A 21,435-nucleotide genomic window follows, 5' to 3' on the forward strand; every position below is an offset into this window, starting at 1 on the left:
ACAGAATAGTGATCCAAAACACAAGCAAGTCAACAACAGAATGCCTTCAGAAGAAAAAAAAAATACATTCTGGAGTAGACTTTACACGATCAGGATTTTTGGGGCCCATCACCGATCAGCAAGTTTATAAAAACTAATAACCAATCGCCCATCTGATCACAAGATGGAGCAATGTGTCCATTTACATGACTTGTTCATTTATTGTATATACTTGTGTACTGTATCCAGCAATTCATCCATCCATTTTCTGTACTGCTTATCGTCAGTAGGGTCGCGGGCATGCTGGAGCCCATCCCAGCTCAAAATTTTTCTGTAGCATTTTAGACATAAGTTAAAACATCAATGACCTCTAGGGAGCATTCAAGTATTGGCCACTGACATAAGTTTAGGTCAGATCAACATTACAACATGACAGAAATAATGGGTGCTAACTTACTGTAATTAAATTATTTTTTTGCAATTAAATTACTGTTAATGAGATGCTTACTCTAACTTCCTCACTTCCGCCTATGGACTGGTGTTGTCCAGAGTTTGCGTCCGTTTGGCTTTCCCTTTTTAAATTATTATTTTTTTTTTTTCCACGCTGCGTTGCTTGACCGCAGCATGCTTCTCCTTGTGTACATTCTTCTGGTGGCCGATCAAATTTGTGTTGAAGAATTTAGATGACGTTCCCGACAACGTACTTCAGTTGCGCACAGACCGCAAATAACTTACGTGTTGTTTGTCTGAGACATCGGAAAATAGTCCCACACCGATGAGGTGTTTTTAACTGATAAGATTGAAATATTGGCCGCCAGATAGTTATAGTACTGCACCACAAGACACGTGACAAGGCTAAAACTAAACTAGCTTTTGGATTCATACGCAATGGCGACGCGGAGTTAAATGTCTTGTGCGTAGCCGATCGATGACGTCATTGATCGGATCGGCGAATTATGACATGAAACCCGATCAGTATAAAATGCTAATTATCGGCCGATACCGATCAGATCGGCGTAAAGTCTATTCTGGAGTGGCTTGGTCAAAGTCGTAACCTCAACCCGATTGAGATGCTGTAGCATGACCTCGAAACCTATTCACGCGAACATCTAGGAATTTTGAACTGCAACAGTTTTGTATAGAGGAGTGGTCCAGAATTCACCCTGATTGTTGTGCATGTCTGATCTGCAACTACAGGAAATGTTCGGTTGAGGTTACTGCTACCAATAGAGGCTCAACCAGTAATTAAATCCAATGGTTCGCTTATTTTCTTCCTCCCTGTCCTGTGAATATTGACATATTTTCTATAAAAATATGAAACATATTTGTGTGCTATTAGTTTTAAGCAGGCTGTTTTTTTTTATTCTTGTGATTTAGATGAACATCAGACTACATTTTCTGACCAATTTTCTCAATTTTAGAAATTCCTAATGGTTCATGTACTTTTTCCTCCCATTGTATCTGTTATGTGGACATAAATGATTACTGCAGTTGTATCTCTTGAGGTGTCGTTTATACCTCAAATCACATTAAGAGGAAAATGTCAAGCTTTTGGTCCATTGAAATTTACTTTTTGAAACTAATTAGTGTATTAGAACAATTTATTGGCTCAGGAATCTTACGACGTTTGTATTTTCTCTCAGTAATTCACACGCTTAGCAAATGGGTCAAAAGGTATAGATTACTGTTGTAGAAAGCCTATGCATTCTTGCTTGCAATATTTCTTTTAAGTTGACATTTCTACACAAGTACCATCAATGTTCACATGTGAAATTATAGCAAATTTTTCTTTTTCATTTAAACAAACATGGAATTTCTTGATACATAAAAAATACTCCCCAGTTATCTTAATACAATATATATGACATGCTCCGGTCAAAATACCTCATGGATCAAGATTTACAGTACAGTTGTTCTATTATTGTAAGCTTTTTTTAAAAAAAAAAAGTATTTATTTTTTTTAAATCAGATGTTTGGGGATGCGGTTCAGTCTCATGCAAAAACCCAATATCCATAAAGACAATAAACGCACTAATTAACGGATGATGGTGGGCCTTCAACACTACAACACCAAATTAACTTGGCAATTAGAGACATGGGTGTGGCACATGATGCAAACACAAATACCACCTGGTATGCGTTATGAATGTCTGACAAAAATCTAAGACCGTTTTAGGAGTTAAAAGTATTTTTAGAATTGGACAACTTACCAAATTTTTTTGTTTTGCTTAATTTGTGGGTAGGCGATTCAAAGACCCATATATTTTTACACAAGCCATGTACCCTTGTATTGGTATCTAAAGAACAAATGACTGACTTTGTAGTAATATTGTAAGAACTTTAAGTATTGTTTCTGTCAAACTCAGGTGGAGGACAGTCTTGTGAAAGTACGTAATGCAGGAACAGAACAGGATCTGGGTATCCAATATAAGGCCTTGAAGCCAGAGGTGGACAAGCTGAACATCATGGCAGCAAAGAGACAGCAGGTACAGTACAGTCAGATTATGTACAGTCCCTTCCAAAAGTATTGGAACTGCAAGGTCAATTCCTTTTTGTTTACTGAAGATGTTTGGGTTTCAGATTAAAAGATGAATATGAGACAAAAGTTCAGAATTCCAGTTTTTATTTAATGGTAATTAAATCTCGGCGTGTTAAACAACTCAGGACAGAGCACCATTTGTTTGAACTCAGCCACTTTTCAACTGAGCAAAAGTATTGTAATGTGACTGATGGGTGTTTCTAGTTGCTGAGCTGTTGCCTTTTAGGTTGATTGCTTAAATATTAGTGCTTTTTTTGGCTTTGGGTTTCACCTGTGAAAACTGCATTTGCTGTTAAGCAAACATGAAGACAAGAGCGCTGTCTATGGGAGGAAAACAAAACCATTTTGAAGCTGAGAGAAGGAAAATCGATCAGCGCTATTGCACAAACATTGGGCATAGCCAATTCAACAATTTGGAATGTGCTGAAAAAGAAAAACTGCTGGTGTACTGAGCAAAAGACATTGAACAGGTCTGCCAAGGGTGTCAAGATCAGTTGATGGCAGAAAAATTGTGAACACTGTGAAGAAACACCCAAAGACAACAGTCAGTGCCATCACTGTCAACCTCCACAGGGGTGATGGTATCACAATACACTGTTCGAAGAAGACTTCGAGAAAAGAAATATAGAGGCCATACCACAAGATGCAAACCACACATCAGCAAAAAGAATCGGAAGGCCAAATTTAGATTTTGCAAAGAAGTACAGAGATGAGCCACAAATGTTTTGGAACAAAGTTTTATGGACTGATGAGACCTAGATTAACCTCTACCAAAGTGATGGAAATGCCAAAGTATGGCGAAAGAAAGGATCTGCTTATGATCCAAAACACACAAGCTCATCTGTGAAGCATGGTGCAGGTAATGTCAAGGCTTGGGCTTGCATAGCTGATTCTGGAACGGGCTCACTACTCTTTATTGATCATGTAACACATGATGGGAGCAGGAGAATGAATTCTGAAGTCTACAAAACCATTTTATCTGGTAATTTACAGAAACATGCATCCAAACTATCCAGCCATCCATTTTCTGAGCCGCTTCTCCTCACTAGGATCGCGGGCGTGCTGGAGCCTATGCCAGGTATCATCGGGCAGGAGGCGGGGTACACCCTGAAATGGTTGCCAGCCAGTCGCAGGGCACATATAAACAAACAACCATTTGCACTCACATTCACACCTACGGGCTATTTAGAGTTGTCAATTAACCTACCATGCATGTTTTTGTGGGAGGAAACCGGAGTGCCCGGAGAAAACCCACAGAGGCACGGGGAGAACATGCAAACTCCACACAGGCGGGGCCGGGGATTGAACCCCGGTCCTCAGAACTGTGGGGCAGACGCTCTAACCAGTAGTGCACCGTGCCGCCGCATCCAAACTAATCGGGAGAAACTTCATCGTGCAACAATACAATGACCCAAAACACACTGTCAACACAACAATAGGACTTCAAGGGTAAAAATTAGAAGGTCTTAGACTGGCCAAGTCAATCACCGGACCTTAACCCAATAGAGCATGCATTTTACCTCCTGAAAAATAGACCGAAGGGAGAAACCCCCAGAAACGAGCAAGAACTGAAAGAGGCTGCAGTAAAGACCTGGAAAAGCATTTCAAATGAAGAATGCAACAGTCTGAAGTCAATGGGTTGCAGGCTTGATGCAGTTATTGCAAGTAAGGGTTATGCCACACAATATTGTTATTCACTTGAATTTGTCTGTTCCAATACTTTTGCTAACTTCAAAGTGGGTGGCTTCAAACAAAAGGTGGTCTGTCTTGAATTAACACATCTAGATATAAATACCATGAAATAAAAGCTGAAATTGTGAATTTTTGTCTCATATTCATCTTTTGATCGAAAACCCAAATGTCTTCAGTATACAACAAAAACAAAGGAATTGACCTTGCCGTTCCAATACTTTTGGAGGGGACTCTAGATAGACAAGGTCGTAGTTTTTTGAGACTTGCGCATGTTGGAAAACCTTGGCGGCGACTGTAAGACATGGTGGTAGAAAGTTGCAGTCTTTTTGGCGGTTGAAAGAGCGCCTTCTGGTTATGAAAATAAAATATTAAATGTTATTCACTTTTCGTTACTGTGTCTGTTCCAATACTTTTGCTCACTTGAAAAGTGGGTGGCTTCAAACAAATGGTGCTTTGTCCTGAGTGGTTTAAAACATCTAGATGCAATTACCATGAAATAAAAGCTGGTATTCTGAACTTGTCTTATATTTCATCTTTTGATCTGAAACCCAAATGTCTTCAGTATACAACAAAAACAAAGGAATTGACCTTGCCATTCCAATACTTTGAGGGGATAGACAAGGTCGCAGTTTTTTGTGAGTTGCGCATGTTGGAAAAACCTTGGCTATCATTGAACAGGGAAGATATTTGAGATGCCCTTGTATTGTCTTATGCTTATATTTTTAAGTGTTCCAGTTTACCCCAGTTTTGCAGAATTCTTTTTACCCTATTACATAATATACTGCATTAACTGTCCCGTGGTAATGATCTTAACAAAATTTTAAAAATATGGAAATTCAGATAAATGGGTAGGGTGACAGCTCTGTACAGGGTCAGAATTTTTTGAATAGTAATTATTGCTATACAATTATTTTTCAATCGCAATTACTGAGATTTGTGTAGCAATTTTTCTAAACGTTGTTTTGGGCAGTACTTTAATAGTTCCACAAATTCGTGTCTTTAGCTATGTATATTTTCTGAAAAGGATTTAAAAATACTTTCCAATGTTGTTGAGGATTCTGGTAATTGGGTAACATTTGGTGAAATTGCCCATTTTAAGATCGGAATTGGCGTTTCAGCGTTAGCAACAAGGATTTTTTGTTTACACCACGTGGGACTGTATTACGGCCTCTTCTTGGTTCATACGTGTAATGATGTACATTTTCAATTAAATTAGCGGCTGCAGAGAACCCCAAGCTTTCACACAACACAAGCGCTTTAACTACCGTAAAAATGTTTTTAAATCTATTGTAAAGGATACTTTTAGGGGGGCACGGTGGGTGACTGGTTAGCACATCTGCCTCACAGTTCTGAGGACTGGGGTTCAAATCCCCGCCCCGCCTGTGTGGAGTTTGCATGTTCTCCAAGTCCCTGCGTGGGTTTTCGCCGGGTTCTCCGGTTTCCTCCCACATCCCAAAAAACATGCGTGGTAGGTCGATTGAAGACTCTAAATTGCCCGTAGGTGTGAATATGAGTGCGAATGGTTGTTTGTTTATATTTGCCCTGCGGTTGGTTGGCGACCATTTCAGGGTATACACCGCCTTTTGCCAAAAGATAGCTGGGATAGGCTCCAGCACGCCCGCGACTCTAGTGAAGATAAGCGATACAGAAAATGGATGGATGGGTTGGATACTTTTAGGTTGTAGAAAACTGAAGGCTCAAATCAGAATTGCTTTGTGGCACTTTGCACTCGATCAAGTCACTATAATAGTGAAATCTGCTCTTTGCGCATAACTAATAAATGTGTATTCTGTCTATTGATGTCTAGTCACATGTATTTAAAACCTTGCAGAGAAACAGCCTAGTATGAGCCTCAAAAGATTTAGTTTTTCACAAAAGCAACAAAACACCATGTGCTTCATCTCCTCTTCCAGGGATTCCTAGCCAAGATAGCACAAGTTTTCAACATGGTTGTGTTCTACATAGTCCATTGCAGGGCACATTGATCATCTAACTCAGAACATGTGTTGCAGCCCCAGCTCCTCTCCCCATGGCTTGGGCAGCCCATGCTATGACGGGCTAGGCTGCCAGTGGACCTTCGGGTTTCTACACAGTCCGCAAGCGGGGCATTGGGGTCCCCTCCAGCTTTGCGTGAGCATATTACTCAGCGATGGAAAAGAAATTACAGGATTGCCTGAGTAGCGGCAAAGGGACAATTTAAAAAAAAAAAAAAAAAAAAAAAAAAGAACAATATAAAGGACAGAGGGGTTTATTGTATGATAGACATTTTTATATTACACTACTATATTGTTTTATCGCACAGTTCTAGGCCTGATTATGACTGTTCTTACTATGGCGTACAGAAATCTAGGTCACCCAGAACAAACTGAATGTAAGGACATGACAGGCCTGTTTAGGGTCTAGTTCAAGTAAATTACCAGTGTATCCCAGTACTTCTAACCATGTCCTTCCATGTCATCTGTTACTTTTAATGCTTTCATTTAGGAGTTAAAGGATGCCCAACATAAGGACCAAATGGCTGCTGCTCGTGGTGTTCTCCAGAAGAACATCCCTATGCTGTACACAGCATCCCGCGCTTGCTTGCAGCACCCTGATGTTGCTGCCTACAAGGCTAACCGTGACCTGATCTACAAGCAACTGCAGCATGCAGTTTCAGGCATCTCCAATGCCGCTCAGGCCACTGCCACAGAAGACTCTGCACTCAGTCAAACAGCAGGTGGTGGAGAGCTTGCATATGCGCTCAACAATTTCGACGTAAGTACAAGTGGTTGCAGAATGACAGCCTGTTCACTTGTGACTTTGTGGATTTGGCTTATATGTTATGATAGGGCACTACTTTGTTTATATGAATGTTTCTCACTAAATTGTAAACAAACCCAAACTTTTGATTGAGGTAAAAAATTTGACTGTCAAGATTGAATGTCTGTGTAGTGGGAAATGTTCTTTAGGTATTTGTGCAGAAAGCGATACCATGTGACAGGCACACTGTAAATGACAAAGTTAAGTTCTAAGCTAAGGTTGACACCATTTGGAATCTGCATCTTATTCATAATAGTCAGTATATTGAATGTCAAAAAGAACCCCTAACAGCTAATCATAATGTTGCATGGGGTAGTAAATGCTGCTAATTAATCCATTAGCAGACATTATTTTGATTACAAAATACAAACCCCAATTCCAATGAAGTTGGAAAGTTGTGTAAAATATAAAAACGGAATACAATGATTTGCAAATCCTTTTCATCCTATAGGCAACTAAATACACAACAATGAAATTATTTAATGTTCAAACTGAAACTTTTTTTTGCAAATACTGACTTGAATTTGATGACTGCAACATGTTCCGATAAACCTGGGAAAGGGGAATGTGTGTGCATTGTGGGTTAATTATTCATACCGAAGTGCACGATCATAAATCGGTCATTGAGGGTAAGAACTGACTCACTGGAGGACCTAAAATACATACCTTAAATAATAGTTACAATGAAATGTGAGAACTCTCAACTTTCTCTGTGAGCTGGTTTAAACACTGCACGGCTGACGTCACGTAGTAAGAAAAAATGTTTTCTCGCTCTTCACATAAAAATTACTGTGGTGGGAGCAATGGGGTGTGTCACTCATTTTTACGTTTACATACACACAAACAGGCACGCGCACACACAGTTTCTTTCATGGACCACAATCGGCAGTGTACTGAGAATGGTGTGCTTGTTTATGTTGAGGAACTTACTGTATTGTGTTGGCATGTCAAGTCCGCACTAAGTTGCTGATTTAATGTGGCTTCAACTACACTCATATTTAAGTTATTGGTTCATGTTGATGACATTCTGTAACTTGTGTGGTGTACATTACCATGTAATGGGTACGGTTAATCGTCTTTTTTTGTACCGTGGATAAGTGATATTACTGCCACGTAGCAACTGCTGAAAGTAATTAGTTAATTTTTTTCTAACTTACTTTTGAAATCAAGTAATTAGTAAAGTAACTAAGTTACTTTTAAGCTCAAGTAACCAGTAAAGTAACTTCCAGAAGGAAAGGCAGTAAGGGTAGAAGTTTAGGGGCAGGGTTTAAATTAGTTTACCATGGTGTAGATGGGGAAGAGAAATGGAGTAGGGGTTATTTTAAATGAAGAGTTGGCTAAGAATGTCTTGGAGGTGAAAAGAGTATCAGATCGAGTGATGAGGCTGAAACCTGAACTTGAGGGTGTTATGTATAATGTGATAAACGGTTATCCCCCACAGTAGGATGTGACCTAGAGGTAGAGAGAAATTCTGGAAGGAGCTAGACGAAGTAGTTCTGAGCATCCCAGACAGAGAGTCGTGATTGGTGCAGATTGGAATGGACATGTTAGTGAAGGAAACGGGGGTGATGAAGAAGTAATGGGTAAGTACGGCATCCAGGAAAATAACTTGGGGGGGGGGGGGGGGGCAAATAGTGGTAGACTTTGCAAAAAGGATGGAAATGGCTGTAGTGAACACTTTCTTCCAAAAGAGGCACGAATATAGGGTGACCAACAAGAGCGGTGGTAGAAGCACGCAGGTGGATTACATCCTGTGCAGACGATGTAATCTGAAGGAGGTTACCGACTGTAAAGTAGTGGTAGGGGAGAGTGGCTAGACTGCATAGGATGGTGGTTTGTAAGATGACTCTGGTAGGAGGGAGGAAGATTAATACGACAAAGGCAGAGCAGAGAACTATGTGGTGGAAGCTGAGAAAGGACGAGTGTTGTGCGGCTTTTTGGGAAGAGGTGAGACAGGCTCTCTGTGTACAGAAGGAGCTTCCAGAAGACTGGAAGCTACAGCCACTACAGCCACTATGACCACTACAGCCAAGGTGATCAGAGAGACAGGCAGGAGAGTACTTGGTGTATCTTCTGGCAGGAAAGGAGGAGATTTGGTGGTGGAACCTCACAGTACAGGAAATCATACAAGGAAAGAGGTTAGCTAAGAAGGAGTGGGACACTGAGAGGACAGAGGAGAGGCGGAAGGAATACATTGAGATGCGACATAGGGCAAAGGTAGCGGTGGCAAAGGCCAAACAAGAGGCATATGATGACATGTATGTACGTTGGCCAGACAGGGGGATAGAGATGGGAAGGCTGTGCAGCAGGTTAGGGTGGTTAAGGATAGAGATGTAAATGTGTTGACTGCTGCCAGTAATGTGCTGGACAGATGTAAAGAATACTTTGAGGAGTTGATGAATGAGGAAAATGAGGGAGAAGGAAGAGTAGAAGAGGCAATGATTAGTAAGGGGGATGTTAGACGGGCATTAAAGAGGATGAAAAATGGAAACACAGTTGGTCCTGTTGACATTCCTGTGGAGGTATGGGAGCATCTAGGAGAGGTGGCTGTGGAGTTTTTGATCAGCTTGTAGCTGGTGAGAAGATGCCTGAGGAATGGAGGAAAAGTGTGCTGGTGCCAATTTTTAAGAACAAGGGTGATGTGCAGAGCTGTGGGAACTATAGAGGAATAAAGTTGGTGAGCCACAATGAAGTTATGGGAAAGACTAGTGGAGGCTAGACTCAGGATAGAAGTGAGTATTTGCGAGCAACAGTATAGTTTCATGCCTTGGAGTACCACAGAGGCATTATTTGCCTCGAGGATGTTAATGGAAAAGTACAGAGAAGGTCAGAAGGAGCTACATTGCCTTTGTGTATCTAGAAAAAGCCGATGACCGAGTACCCAGAGAGGAACTGTGGTACTGCATGCAGAGGTCTGGAGTGGCAGAGAAGTATGTTAGAATAATACAGGACATCTATGAGGGCAGCAAAACAGTGGTGAGGTGTGCTGTAGGTTTGTTGCAGGCATCAAATTCAAATGAATTTAAATATCTTTGTGGTTGAATATTGGTTAAACGATTTGCAAATCGGCGGCACGGTGGCCGACTGGTTAGAGCGTCAGCCTCACAGTTCTGAGGACCCGGGTTCAATCCCCGGCCCCGCCTGTGTGGAGTTTGCATGTTCTCCCCGTGCCTGCGTGGGTTTTCTCCGGGCACTCCGGTTTCCTCCCAGATCCCAAAAAAACATGCATTCATTGGAGACTCTAAATTTCCCGTAGGCATGACTGTGAGTGCGAATGGTTGTTTGTTCCTATGTGCCCTGCGATTGGCTGGGAACCAGTTCAGGGTGTACCCCGCCTCCTGCCCGATGATAGCTGGGATAGGCTCAAGCACGCCCGCGACCCTAGTGAGGAGAAGCGGCTCAGAAAATGGATGGATGGATGGATTTGCAAATCAATGTATTCTGTTATGTTTTACAAAATGTCCCAACTTCATTGGAATTAGGGTTTGTATATCCTCTAGCGTGATTAGATAACGAGCTGATTGTTACTGAATTCCAAAATACATTTTGTTTTCATTGCAATTTCAAACTTGTTATAAGTGTCAATTACCTATTGAACCATTCACCATAGCTGTGCACTACTTGCTGAGTCACTTCCAATGGGACATTGTTTACTCGTGATCGGTCCGGCAACACTAATGCGTCGACTCATGTGCCGAGCTCACTGGACAAAACTCCGTGCCAATGCCTGTATCACTAAGAAAATAACATGACCGATGCAGCCACTTTGTCTCTTGTGCGCCATGCCAAACTGTTTATAAGGAAGCGCATCTGCCAATGGGATGCATCTCTGCCAAAAGAATCACGGATCTTTTGTAGCACAGTTATTCCTTTAAAGCCATTGTGATACAGAGCCCGAAAGAGTTTTCTGCCATGTTGGACCATTTTGGTCTCATATCCCCCCCCCACCCCCAATAATATCGGCAAAAAGGTATTTGTTTTCATATCCTTGTTTCATTCAGTTGCTCTGTTTCCGCTTGATCCATCAGAATTAAAATCTATTTGAAAGTATAGTTTAAATGATTTCATATTATTTTCTGAAAGTTAAGTCGCATTTGTAAGACTGACCGTCGAAATAAAAGCGCCTCCTCGGACAAAGCGATCGAGTCATGGAAAATAAGTCACAAACACACTTGGAATAAACACAAGTGTACTGACAATTTTCAACTTCCTCGTGGGTGCTTTATTAATATTTTTAAATTAGACTGTTTCATATTTTAACACCAAGCTTCCAGGAAGCATGTGATGGACCAGGTAGTCCTAAATTGCATCATGAGCCATCAAGTTTTGAGGTTTGTGTGGAAAAGTTGTCAGTGCTCTTTGTGTGAGAGACAGTTCTCCAAAGCAAGAGAAATTTCTTTAAAAAAAATAAATAAATAAAAATAAATAAAAAAATCACCTGAATGCCAAAACACTGGATTTGAAAAATAAAATTAAAAAAAATCTACATGAAAACAATTTTATAACTTTCTACCCCCCAAACACAACTAGATCAGCAACACAACACTTTCACTGTGATTTTCATGTTATGACACGTTCACAATTTTTTTTCGACTATATTTTAAAAATCCATCCATCCACTTTCCGTACAGCTTATCCTAACTTGGGTCCTATCCCCAGCTGACTCTGGGCAAGAGGCGGGGTACACCCTGTACTGTTCGCCAGGGAATCATAGGGTACACACATTAACAATTCAAACTCACATTCACACCTACGGGTAATTTAGTCTTCAGTTATCCTACCATGCATGTTTTTGGAATGTGGGAGGAAACCGTAGTACCCGGAGAAAACCCACGCAAGCACGGGGAGCACATGCAAACTACACATAGGCGAGGCCGGATGTGAACCCGGGACCTCAGAACAGATGTGCTAATCAGTCGTCCACCTATTTTAAAGATACCAAAGATATTTAAAATTTAGGATTAAAAAAATATAACGTACAATAGCCGAAATAATATTGAATAATTTGCCTGCAATGATATTTAAGATCCAGCAGGTGTCTGTTTTGAGCAACTCTGGGACACGGTACCTACCCGGTATCAATACCGGTTACCCAATGTGCTTCACGAGGCCTCATTTACCCATCACGAGGACATTGTTTACCTTGTTGATTGATGTAAATGACTTGGCTGTCACTTTCATACTCAATACCTATATGACATACTACATCGTTACTCAAAAGATTTTGCAGGCATTGCAAAGGTGTTTTATCGGAAAATAGTATTCCAATGAAGAAAATGTAAAAAATTGCCCACCAAAAAATGCAGTTAAAAAAAAAAGTTACTATTGGTAATAAAAGGGGTAATCAAATTTTAACTTAATTTCCTACACTGAGCAACCTTTTTTCTTACACCCTAATTTTAGCGTGATTTGTTTTCTCCATTTCCCCCCCCCCCGAAATGGACTATTTGTCCTAGTTTCCGTATGGTTGAAATTGGTCCCTCTGTACATAATTTTGTTGCCTGCTGACATGGGCTTGGCCACACATTTCCTGGAATCTTGCCCCGCACAAAGCATCCCTTGCGCATGCGCAACTTTGAGTGCGTTACGGTTAAGTTTGTGAATGACCGTCACCACACATTACAAAACATCCCAGGTGTATTTGCAACTTTGTGTTCTCTTGAGTCAGTGCCATGGCGCTTGTTCATCGGAAGCAATTTGAAAGGTCAAAAGTAATTTCCAAGCCCTTTGATTAAAAAAAAGATGAGAAACACCATAGAACTCAAGAAAACTCGTCCTCATCAAAGGTAAAAGTGATGTTTAATGTTAATTTAGCCTTTTCTTTAGTTATTAATTTCATTAAGTGTATGGTAAACTTAAGTGTTTCTCAATTAAAATATGTATTTTTGGGGTGTCTGGAATTCACTTTTTTCCTGTGGGATGTATTGAATTTTCATACGATTCTGTTTTAGTCGAGACTTTTTCTAAGATTCCACTGTAAGTGGTATCGCTTTGTTGAAGGTTAAATCAGCCATCCCGTTTACTTCTCTCATTGCAGAAATATCAGAGTACAGTCCGATAGTTGAAGGCTCATGTGTGTACTTTCATGATTTATGGTTTTATATAAAGAATCAATTAAATTTTAAGGGTGTTTGAAAATATCTCTGGAATTTAATTCATATATCACTTAAAAGGGTGCAGGAATCTGATCTGTTGGAGTTGTCTCAGGCCTGCCGCACACTTAGCGATGCAGGCCTAAGGCCAGTGTGTTCCATCACAGAGTTAAATAATTAAATGTACATTGCCACCAGAAAGAATTCACACCCTTTCACTTTTTCCACATTTTGCTGTTACTTTTTCTAAAGGTGATTAGAGTATAGTTTTTGCAAAAAAAAAAAAAAAAAAAATTACATATCCCATAATGACAAAGTAAAAACATATTTTCAGACCGTTGTGCAAGTTGAAAATTTAAACATAATTGGGTATTCACAGCCTTGGCTTAATATTTTGTTGAAGCACCTTTGGCAGCGATCACAGCCTTCCTATCTTCTTGGCTATGTCTCTATGAGCTTGACACACCTGTTTTGTGGCATTTTCTCCCATTCTCCTCTCAGGGTCAGTCAGGTTGGATGAGGAGTGTCGATGGACAGCCATTTTTTAGGTCTTTCCAGAGATATTCGATTGGATTCAGGCTGGTCGTGAAGCCCCTCCTTTGGTATCTTAGCTGTGTGCTTTGGGGCATTGTCGTGTTTGAAGGTGAATCGATGCCCAAGTCTGAGTTCCAGAGCACTCTGGAGCAAGTTCTTTTGAAGAATTTCTCTGTATTAGGCAGCTGTCATCTTACCCTCTATGTGAACTAGTCACCCAGTTCCCGCAGCAGAAAAACAGCCCCACAGCACGATGCTGCCACCACCATGCTTCACAGTAGGGATTGTGTTAGCCAGGTGATGAGCAGTGCCTCTTCTCCTCCAGATATGACTCTTGCAATTCAGGCCAAGAAATTCCATTTTGGTTTCATCAGACCAGACAATTTTGTTTCTGCAGGTAAGAGAATTCTCAAGTTGCCTTTTGGCAAACTCCAAGCGGGCTGCCATATGCTTTTTAGTAAGAAGTTGCTTCAGTCTGGCCACTCTACCATAAGGCATGATTGGTGGAGTCCGTTAGCAATGGTTGACATTCTGGATGGTCTTATCTCCGCAAGGAAACACTGGAGCTCTGCCTTAGTGACCGTATGGTTTCTTGTTCACCTCTCTGACCAAGGCCCTTCTTCCCTGGTTACTCAGCTTGGTTGGACAGCCAGATCTAGGAAGAGTCCTGGTGGTTCCAAACTTCTTCCATTTCTGAATTATCGAGACCACAGTGCTTTTCGGGACCTTCGATGCTGCTGAAATTATTTTGTATCATTCCCCAGATTTTTGCCTTGACCCAATCCGGTCTCTGTCTGCAGACAATTCCTGAGGCTTCCTTGTTTGGTTCCCGCCCTATGCGCTGCCAACTATCAGACCTTATATGGACAGGTGTGTGGCATTCCAAACGATGTTCAATCAACTGAATTTACCATAGTTGGACTGCAAGTTGTAGAAGCATCTCAAGGATGATCAGTGGAAATCAGATGAATCTGAGCTTAAGTTTGTGTCATACCAAAGTGTGTGAATACTTATGTACCCATTATGTTTGAATGTTTAAATCTTTTATAAATTTACACAAATGTCTGAAAACTTTTTTTACTTTGTCATTATGGGATATTTTATGTGGATTATTATTTTATTTATTTATTTTTTTTTTAATAAAGAAAACTATACTCAAATCAGCTTTATAATAAGTCTAACATGGCAAAATGTGGAAAACGTGAAAGGGGTGTGAATACTTTCTGGTGGCACTGTACATAAAAATTGATCTAGTCTTGACTTGTTGCTGTGTACTTAATCTGTCTATGGTAACTGGCCAAGATGAGAGTTGTTTTGTTATTCATCTCTTCCATGGCATATGATGGGTCAAATTATTATGGATGTGCAAGGTAAAATTAGTAGAGGAGTCAGGCACCCCATCTCCAGCAGTGCACCCCCATTTCTTTTTGTCTCTGTGCTTGTTGCCATAGCAATAGGACATTGAAGCAGAGTTCGTCAGATTAGATGGAATGCGGGGGCTGGATTTGCCTGTAATTGTGAGTGTCTAATAAACTACAATTGTAACATCTTGATAATGCATTATGGCTATTTTTTTGTTGCTTTTTTGCCTTCAGAAACAAATCATTGTGGACCCCCTGGCATTTAGTGAGGAGCGCTTTCGTCCATCCCTGGAGGAACGGCTTGAGAGCATTATCAGTGGAGCTGCCCTCATGGCTGACTCGTCCTGCACGCGAGATGACCGTAGGGAGCGAATTGTGGCTGAATGCAATTCAGTCCGCCAGGCTCTTCAGGATCTGCTCTCCGAGTACATGGGCAATGTAAGTGTTTTTGTTTTGTCACCTCAATTAAGCTCCAGAATTGCCTTGACACTGGTAGCACTTGGCTACCAACTTTCTAATTTGGTTGCATCAACAATGGGGGATCTTTAGTTCCTCTTGTAATGTTTTGTACCGATTGCGTCAATTACATATACTGTACTTTCTCATGTATAATGCATAATTTCCACCCCAAAATATATTAAGTCAATTTTTTGCATAAGATGAGTATAGTTAAAGTGAAATTCTTTCACAATGAAATGAGGTGTGTTAGGTATGTTAGTTTAAGCATACATTAAAAAACAGATTTACTTACATCTAAATGTGTTCAATATTGAGGCAGTGGTGCACCCTAATGTTATCGTTTGAACACTGTGGCTTTAAGGAAGAATGTTTCCTTCCAGTGTATCATTGATACAAGCCACAAACTTGCGCTGCACAGGGACAACTCGGGAGGTCATCAATCTTGACTGTCACCCCTGGTGCAAAATGATAAAAAGAAATCGTTAACACACAACAGGATGCAGAGGGGGATATACAAACATAAGGTCTATTATAGGCTTTACACGATCAGGATTTTTGGGGCCAATCAGCGAGTTTAACAACCGATCACCAATCCGATGACAATTTGAATGACTTGTTCATTTACTGTCTATACTTATGTACTTAATTGCTCAAAAAATTATATTTACAATAAATGTATCTTTGTTCATTTATTTATGCCACTGAGGCATAGTGACAGACAGAACAAATGAATGGTCTTCTATTAGATGGCAGGAAGTAAATAGAGTAATTAATGTATCCATTTTTTGTGACATTTCGGTTTGTTGGTGTGTTGTGAAATTTTTCAATTGTAAAATATGTGCGTTTGCTCCATAAAGGTTGGAAATCACTGCTCTAGTCAGATCATATATTCTAATCAGTCAGGTCAAACCAACATTACAACATGACAGAAACAATGGGTGCTAACTTACTGTAATTCACTTTATTGTAATTAAATTGCTTCACACACACCAAAACTTTAGCGCATGATTCAACAGAACGCCTGTATGTTCGCTTACAACCGTTAGTGCTAGTACTAGCTTGCTAGGCTACATAACGTTTTGTTGCCTGCTTGCGAGCGGTATCTTATTAAAAGTATGTTAACGAGTAAAAATTTCATGTGGCTGCAATTTCTTGTGTATTTTCATGCTTCCTTACAACGTCTCACAAAATACAGTTACCTCCAAAAGTATTGGAACGGCAAGGTCAATTCCTTTGTTGTTGTTGGGTGTTGGGTTATTATTCACTTTAATTTGTCTGTTCCAATACTTTTGCTCACTTGAAAAGTGGGTGGCTTCAAACTTAAGTTGCTCTGTCGTTAGTTAACACATCTAGGTATAAATACCATGAAATAAAAGCTGGAATTCTGAATTTTTGTCCCATATTCATCTTTTGATCGAAAACCCAAATGTCTTCAGTAAAAAAAACAAAGGAATTGACCTTGCCGTTCCAATACTTTTGGTGGCGACTGTAAGACATGCAGTCTTTTTGGCGGTTGAAAGAGCGCCTTCTCGTTATGAACCGCCGATGGGCGCGCGTACAGCCCCATCACTGCTTCGAGCGCGAACCTCGTGTGGCGGATACAACATATTCTTGCCCAAATTATTTTTGCATTTCCTTCCACTTTAAAAAAGGCAAATCAAATCCCTTTCTTTGATTTTTACTAGTATCATTCATAGTCTGTGGCCCAAAAGATAGTTTTTGATGGTACCATGGGACATGTAGAAAGCGCTGTCATTAAAGCAAATCAAATTTAACCTATAACCCAACTGTTTTTTTGCTTTTGTCTCTGTCGAAAGTAAAAGTGTGTGGTTTTACATCAGTTGCTCCCTAGATGCATCTGAATACATATGTTGGAGCATAGTGTTATTTTCATTGTTTCCCCCACATGGGAACAAAATGCTCAAGTATCTTACTTCCCCTACAAAAGCAAATGTGCTGGAATTATGATACAAGAACACATTTTCCATGTAATCAATAAAATCCTACAGCATGTAAAGGTTTTTCAGGCTGTCCGTGTGAGAGGTTTGGGAAATACATTTCTATAATTTTCATCACACTTGGTGTGTGTGTGTGGCTTCGTAAATGTTTGTTCCTTGAAATTGTGTACATAATAAATTATTAGTGGTTATGTAATGTGACCAGTTCACCCTCTAATGAAGAGAGGCAGTGTTGTCCTAGCAGTGCCACTTAGTATGACCTCATTGTCACATATTGTCATAACAGTTTGGCATGGAATGTGTTGAGTGCAACTGTTTCTGCCACTTTTTATTTGGGGAAAAAAAGAGACTGTAGCTTTGTATGTCGTGTTTTTTTTTTTTTTTTTCAAATGGTGTTGCTTGCTTAATTGGACATGCATAAAGCTGCTAATTTCTTTAAACCTTCAATGCACACACTTGTTCTTTGTACTGTAGTTTAACCTAAATGTTCGTCTGTCTGCCATCTTTAGCAACATTTTGTAATGCTTTCTGGTGTTTTAGTTATAATTGCAGTTATTGTATTTTTTTAAACAATTATTTTTGCAGCATTTCCAAAGTCTATAAATGTTGTTGTGTGATGAGCGCTCCGCTTGACTGACTGGGAGCATTTCCTGCCGACACGCTGCTTATATAGAGCAAGGCGGACGTGACTGAGGACGGCATGCGGACGTAAAGGGGGCAGGGTGCGTGTGACAGAGGACGCTAAAAACACGCCCCCAGTAGGTATATAGTTCCGGTATGTGCATCGGTTTGGCTAAGGACACCCGAAAATGACTGCGGTCAAGCCAGCCTCCACTCGTAAAGTAGCAGTCAAGCCCGCCTTCCCTAATTTTGTTCATACTCTGCATTACGGTAATAAGTCGCCAACTCGTGGCGAAAGCCACTTTCAAAATAAAAGCCTCCCAATAAAACGGATGTATCGCATAGATTTTTTTTTTTGACAGATATTTTCAGTCAGGGGTAATGACAGCAAAATATGCAGTTTTCAGAGACTTTTATTTTGAAATATAATATCAGATCTTCATCAAACCTCTTTTAGTGGAGTCCTTGGTGGTTTGTCACACAGATCTGGACTTGTCTTGCGATGCCAATGGGATTATGTTGGGGTGGCTTTGGCTCAGTAGGTAGAACAGGTTCGATTCCCTGCTACGACTGTCCGCAAGTCGAAGTGTCCTTGGGCAAGACACTGAACTCTATTTTGCTCCTAGTGGGCCTGGCAGCGCCTCGCATGGCAGCAGTCTCCTATTGGTTTATGAATGTGTGTGTGAATGTGAGGCTTTGTAAAGCGCTTTGGGCACTGTGATGATGTAGATAAAGCGCTATTTAAGTGCAGTCCATTTACCATTTATTTTTCCTAAGATATCAAATAAACAAATTTTTTTAATGTATCTCCAGATTCAAATTAACTTGAGTTTACTTCTTGTGATAATTGTGAATGCTGGTTGCATTCCTTAACCGAAGACCACTGACGGCCGTAATATTGGGAACCTTTTATTTTATTTTGAAGGTGGCTTTCGACTCGAGTTGGTGACCTATTACCGTAATGCCAAGTATGAACAAAATTAGGGGCGGCTGGCTTGACTGCTACTTTACGAGTGGAGGCTGGCTTGACCGCAGCCGAAAATGGCACCTACGAAGAGACACGCTTACGAAGTTTAAAGTTTAAACTGCAAGCTATTAGTTACGCGGAGGAACATGGGAATCGAGCAGCCGCGAGAGAATTCAAAATCAACGAATCCATGGTTCGCAAGTAGAGGAAGCAGGAAAACGAGCTTCGCCTAGTCAAGAAGACGAAGCTGAGTTTCCTCAGAAACAAGGCGAGGTGGCACGAGTTGGAAGACCAACTCGAGCAATGGATTAATGAGCAAAGAACAGCTGGGAGAAAAGTCTCTACAGTCACCATTCGACTGAGTGCAATAACTCGGGCGTTCAAAGTGAAGTTGTGCGCGGCGTGGGAGCCCACATACATGTTCTGTTAAAGTTATTTCTCTGGTGTTTGAATCTGAAGATTATTATTTATTTATTTTTATTACGGGCTCGAGCTCAGAACACGGCCGTGCTACTTCCGATCAGCTACAATTTTACCTTTTTAGGCTGCCGGGATATGGAATTAGAGCCTTTAAGGTATTTTAGAAATCTCAAAATCTAAAATATTCAGCATCTGCTCTATTATAGTGGATGACAAATGGCTTGAAATTATTTTGGGAAAAATTCCTAAGCATTTCAAAACCAGAATTTTGTAGAGGATTGCTTTGTAAAATAAGCTTTCAGACATTGCTGGAAGTGCGTTTCTCGGTTTGGAGCGAGCAAGCCAGCTGCTCGTGCAGCCCCCATAAGCCGTGCAAGTACAGTATATAAAAGCATACATGTTTTACGTTTTACAACAATACTCGGCTATATTTATATTGTTCAATGTAACTGCGGTCACTGTTGCCGAAATGTGCGCAACAGATGAATGCTGCGCAAGAGCAGATGACGTTTTACTGATTAACCCACTTTCTTTTTCTTCACCCACGTGACCCATTCACTACTCTTTAGACGCGACTTGTGAGTAGTGGGCGAACAATCCAACGCTTGGCGAATTCTGCTTTACGATGATAGTGTAAGACACTCCACCCTCCTCCATCGAATGAAATGAACACGGTCACTATGAATGCTTGGCCCGGCCGCCGAGATATCACCATTCTCCATGGGCCAATCAGAGTTAAGTGAAGTGTTTTCCAAATTTAAATTGGGGAAGATGAGCGATTCAATCGGAGCTAAGCTGATTAACATGTCTCACATTAACTCATTCAGTTCTAGCCCTTCCAGTTAACATGGATATTTACCTTCTAAAGCAGTCAGTGGCACTGAATGTGTTAAGAAATCCAGCTGTCTCAACTGCCAGGTGTGAAAAGTCCAACTAGGAGAGCTAGAAAAGGACTTCATGGCCATTTTAAATCCAAATTATCGTGTAAACCTGATAAAAGGACAAAGAGGATCAAAAATAAAAGAAAAGATGATGGCATGGGCCATTTCAAAAAATGTTTGAGATTACTGTCACACTGATGCCATTAAGCTAGCAAACATGCTGCTGGTTGTTTTATTTACTTATTTTTTTAATGTAGTAGCAATAAACAGCTTGAAGTTGATCTCTGTTTTGAAGAATTGTCCTATCTGCCACACTGCTGCTTGTGAAATTTGCCACCATAGCGAAGTGAATTTAACTAAAATGTTTGCCTGCAACTCAAGCAAAACGGCTCGTATTGCAAAACTAGTTCGTTAGTTAATTCACCCGTAATTTGAGGTACCCCTGTAATTGTTTGGTATTGGTTTATGCTTACTATGTGTGTCCATTGTTATGACCAATTAATGCACGAATCCAGGTAATTCCAAAGGGTTCACATACTTTGTCATGCAACTGTATATCATAGAGAAATGTATAAGACAACAATCATGAAAATTTCAAAGGAGCAAATTTCACATCAGACTTTTTCATTTTAATTGTATTTAGCAACACTGCAAGGACATTTGGAATTTTGTTTCTTTTATTTAAATGTCAATATACTGCATTGCAAACATTAGTTCAGAGAATATCAACTTAAAAATAAAAAGTGCAATTCTCTTTCAGACTTTGCCTCTGTCAGTATGACTATCTGACCAGGAGGTGACCTATAACCGCTGCTTAGCTGATGCTTCTCTGGCCTCCAGAGGAGAAAGTCATTGTACTGTGAGAGCAGCAAGGCATTCCTGCTGGCAGTTGGATGAACCACTATCCCCTCTCAGTAGCACCTTCCCAATCTAATACTTCATGTAATTAGAGGAAACTCTTGCGCATCATTCCCTGGGGACTCTTAACTGTTCACTATTTCCCTTCCGTCCATCTCTTTTTTTTTTTTTTTTTTTGCATGCTTTTAAATGATTTATTGGACAAATAAAATACACTGTAACCCATTCATGCTTAACATAATTGCACTCAATATACACATCTTTAGACAGCAACA

General features: G+C 40.4%; 1 protein-coding gene across 4 annotated transcripts in view; it reads left to right on the forward strand.

Moving 5' to 3' along the window:
- ctnna1 (catenin (cadherin-associated protein), alpha 1) overlaps positions 1 to 21,435 on the forward strand; it is a 102,012-nt gene that overhangs the window by 14,709 nt on the left and 65,868 nt on the right. For all 4 annotated transcript variants that reach the window (XM_061788672.1, XM_061788674.1, XM_061788673.1 and 1 more), the window contains 3 exons: positions 2,346 to 2,465; positions 6,695 to 6,964; positions 15,231 to 15,434. In XM_061788672.1, the coding sequence (XP_061644656.1) occupies positions 2,346 to 2,465; positions 6,695 to 6,964; positions 15,231 to 15,434 (594 nt within the window). The remainder of the gene's footprint in view (positions 1 to 2,345; positions 2,466 to 6,694; positions 6,965 to 15,230; positions 15,435 to 21,435) is intronic.

This window comes from Phyllopteryx taeniolatus, chromosome 10 (genome assembly GCF_024500385.1).
Source record: "Phyllopteryx taeniolatus isolate TA_2022b chromosome 10, UOR_Ptae_1.2, whole genome shotgun sequence".
Taxonomy (NCBI): Eukaryota; Metazoa; Chordata; class Actinopteri; order Syngnathiformes; family Syngnathidae; genus Phyllopteryx; species Phyllopteryx taeniolatus.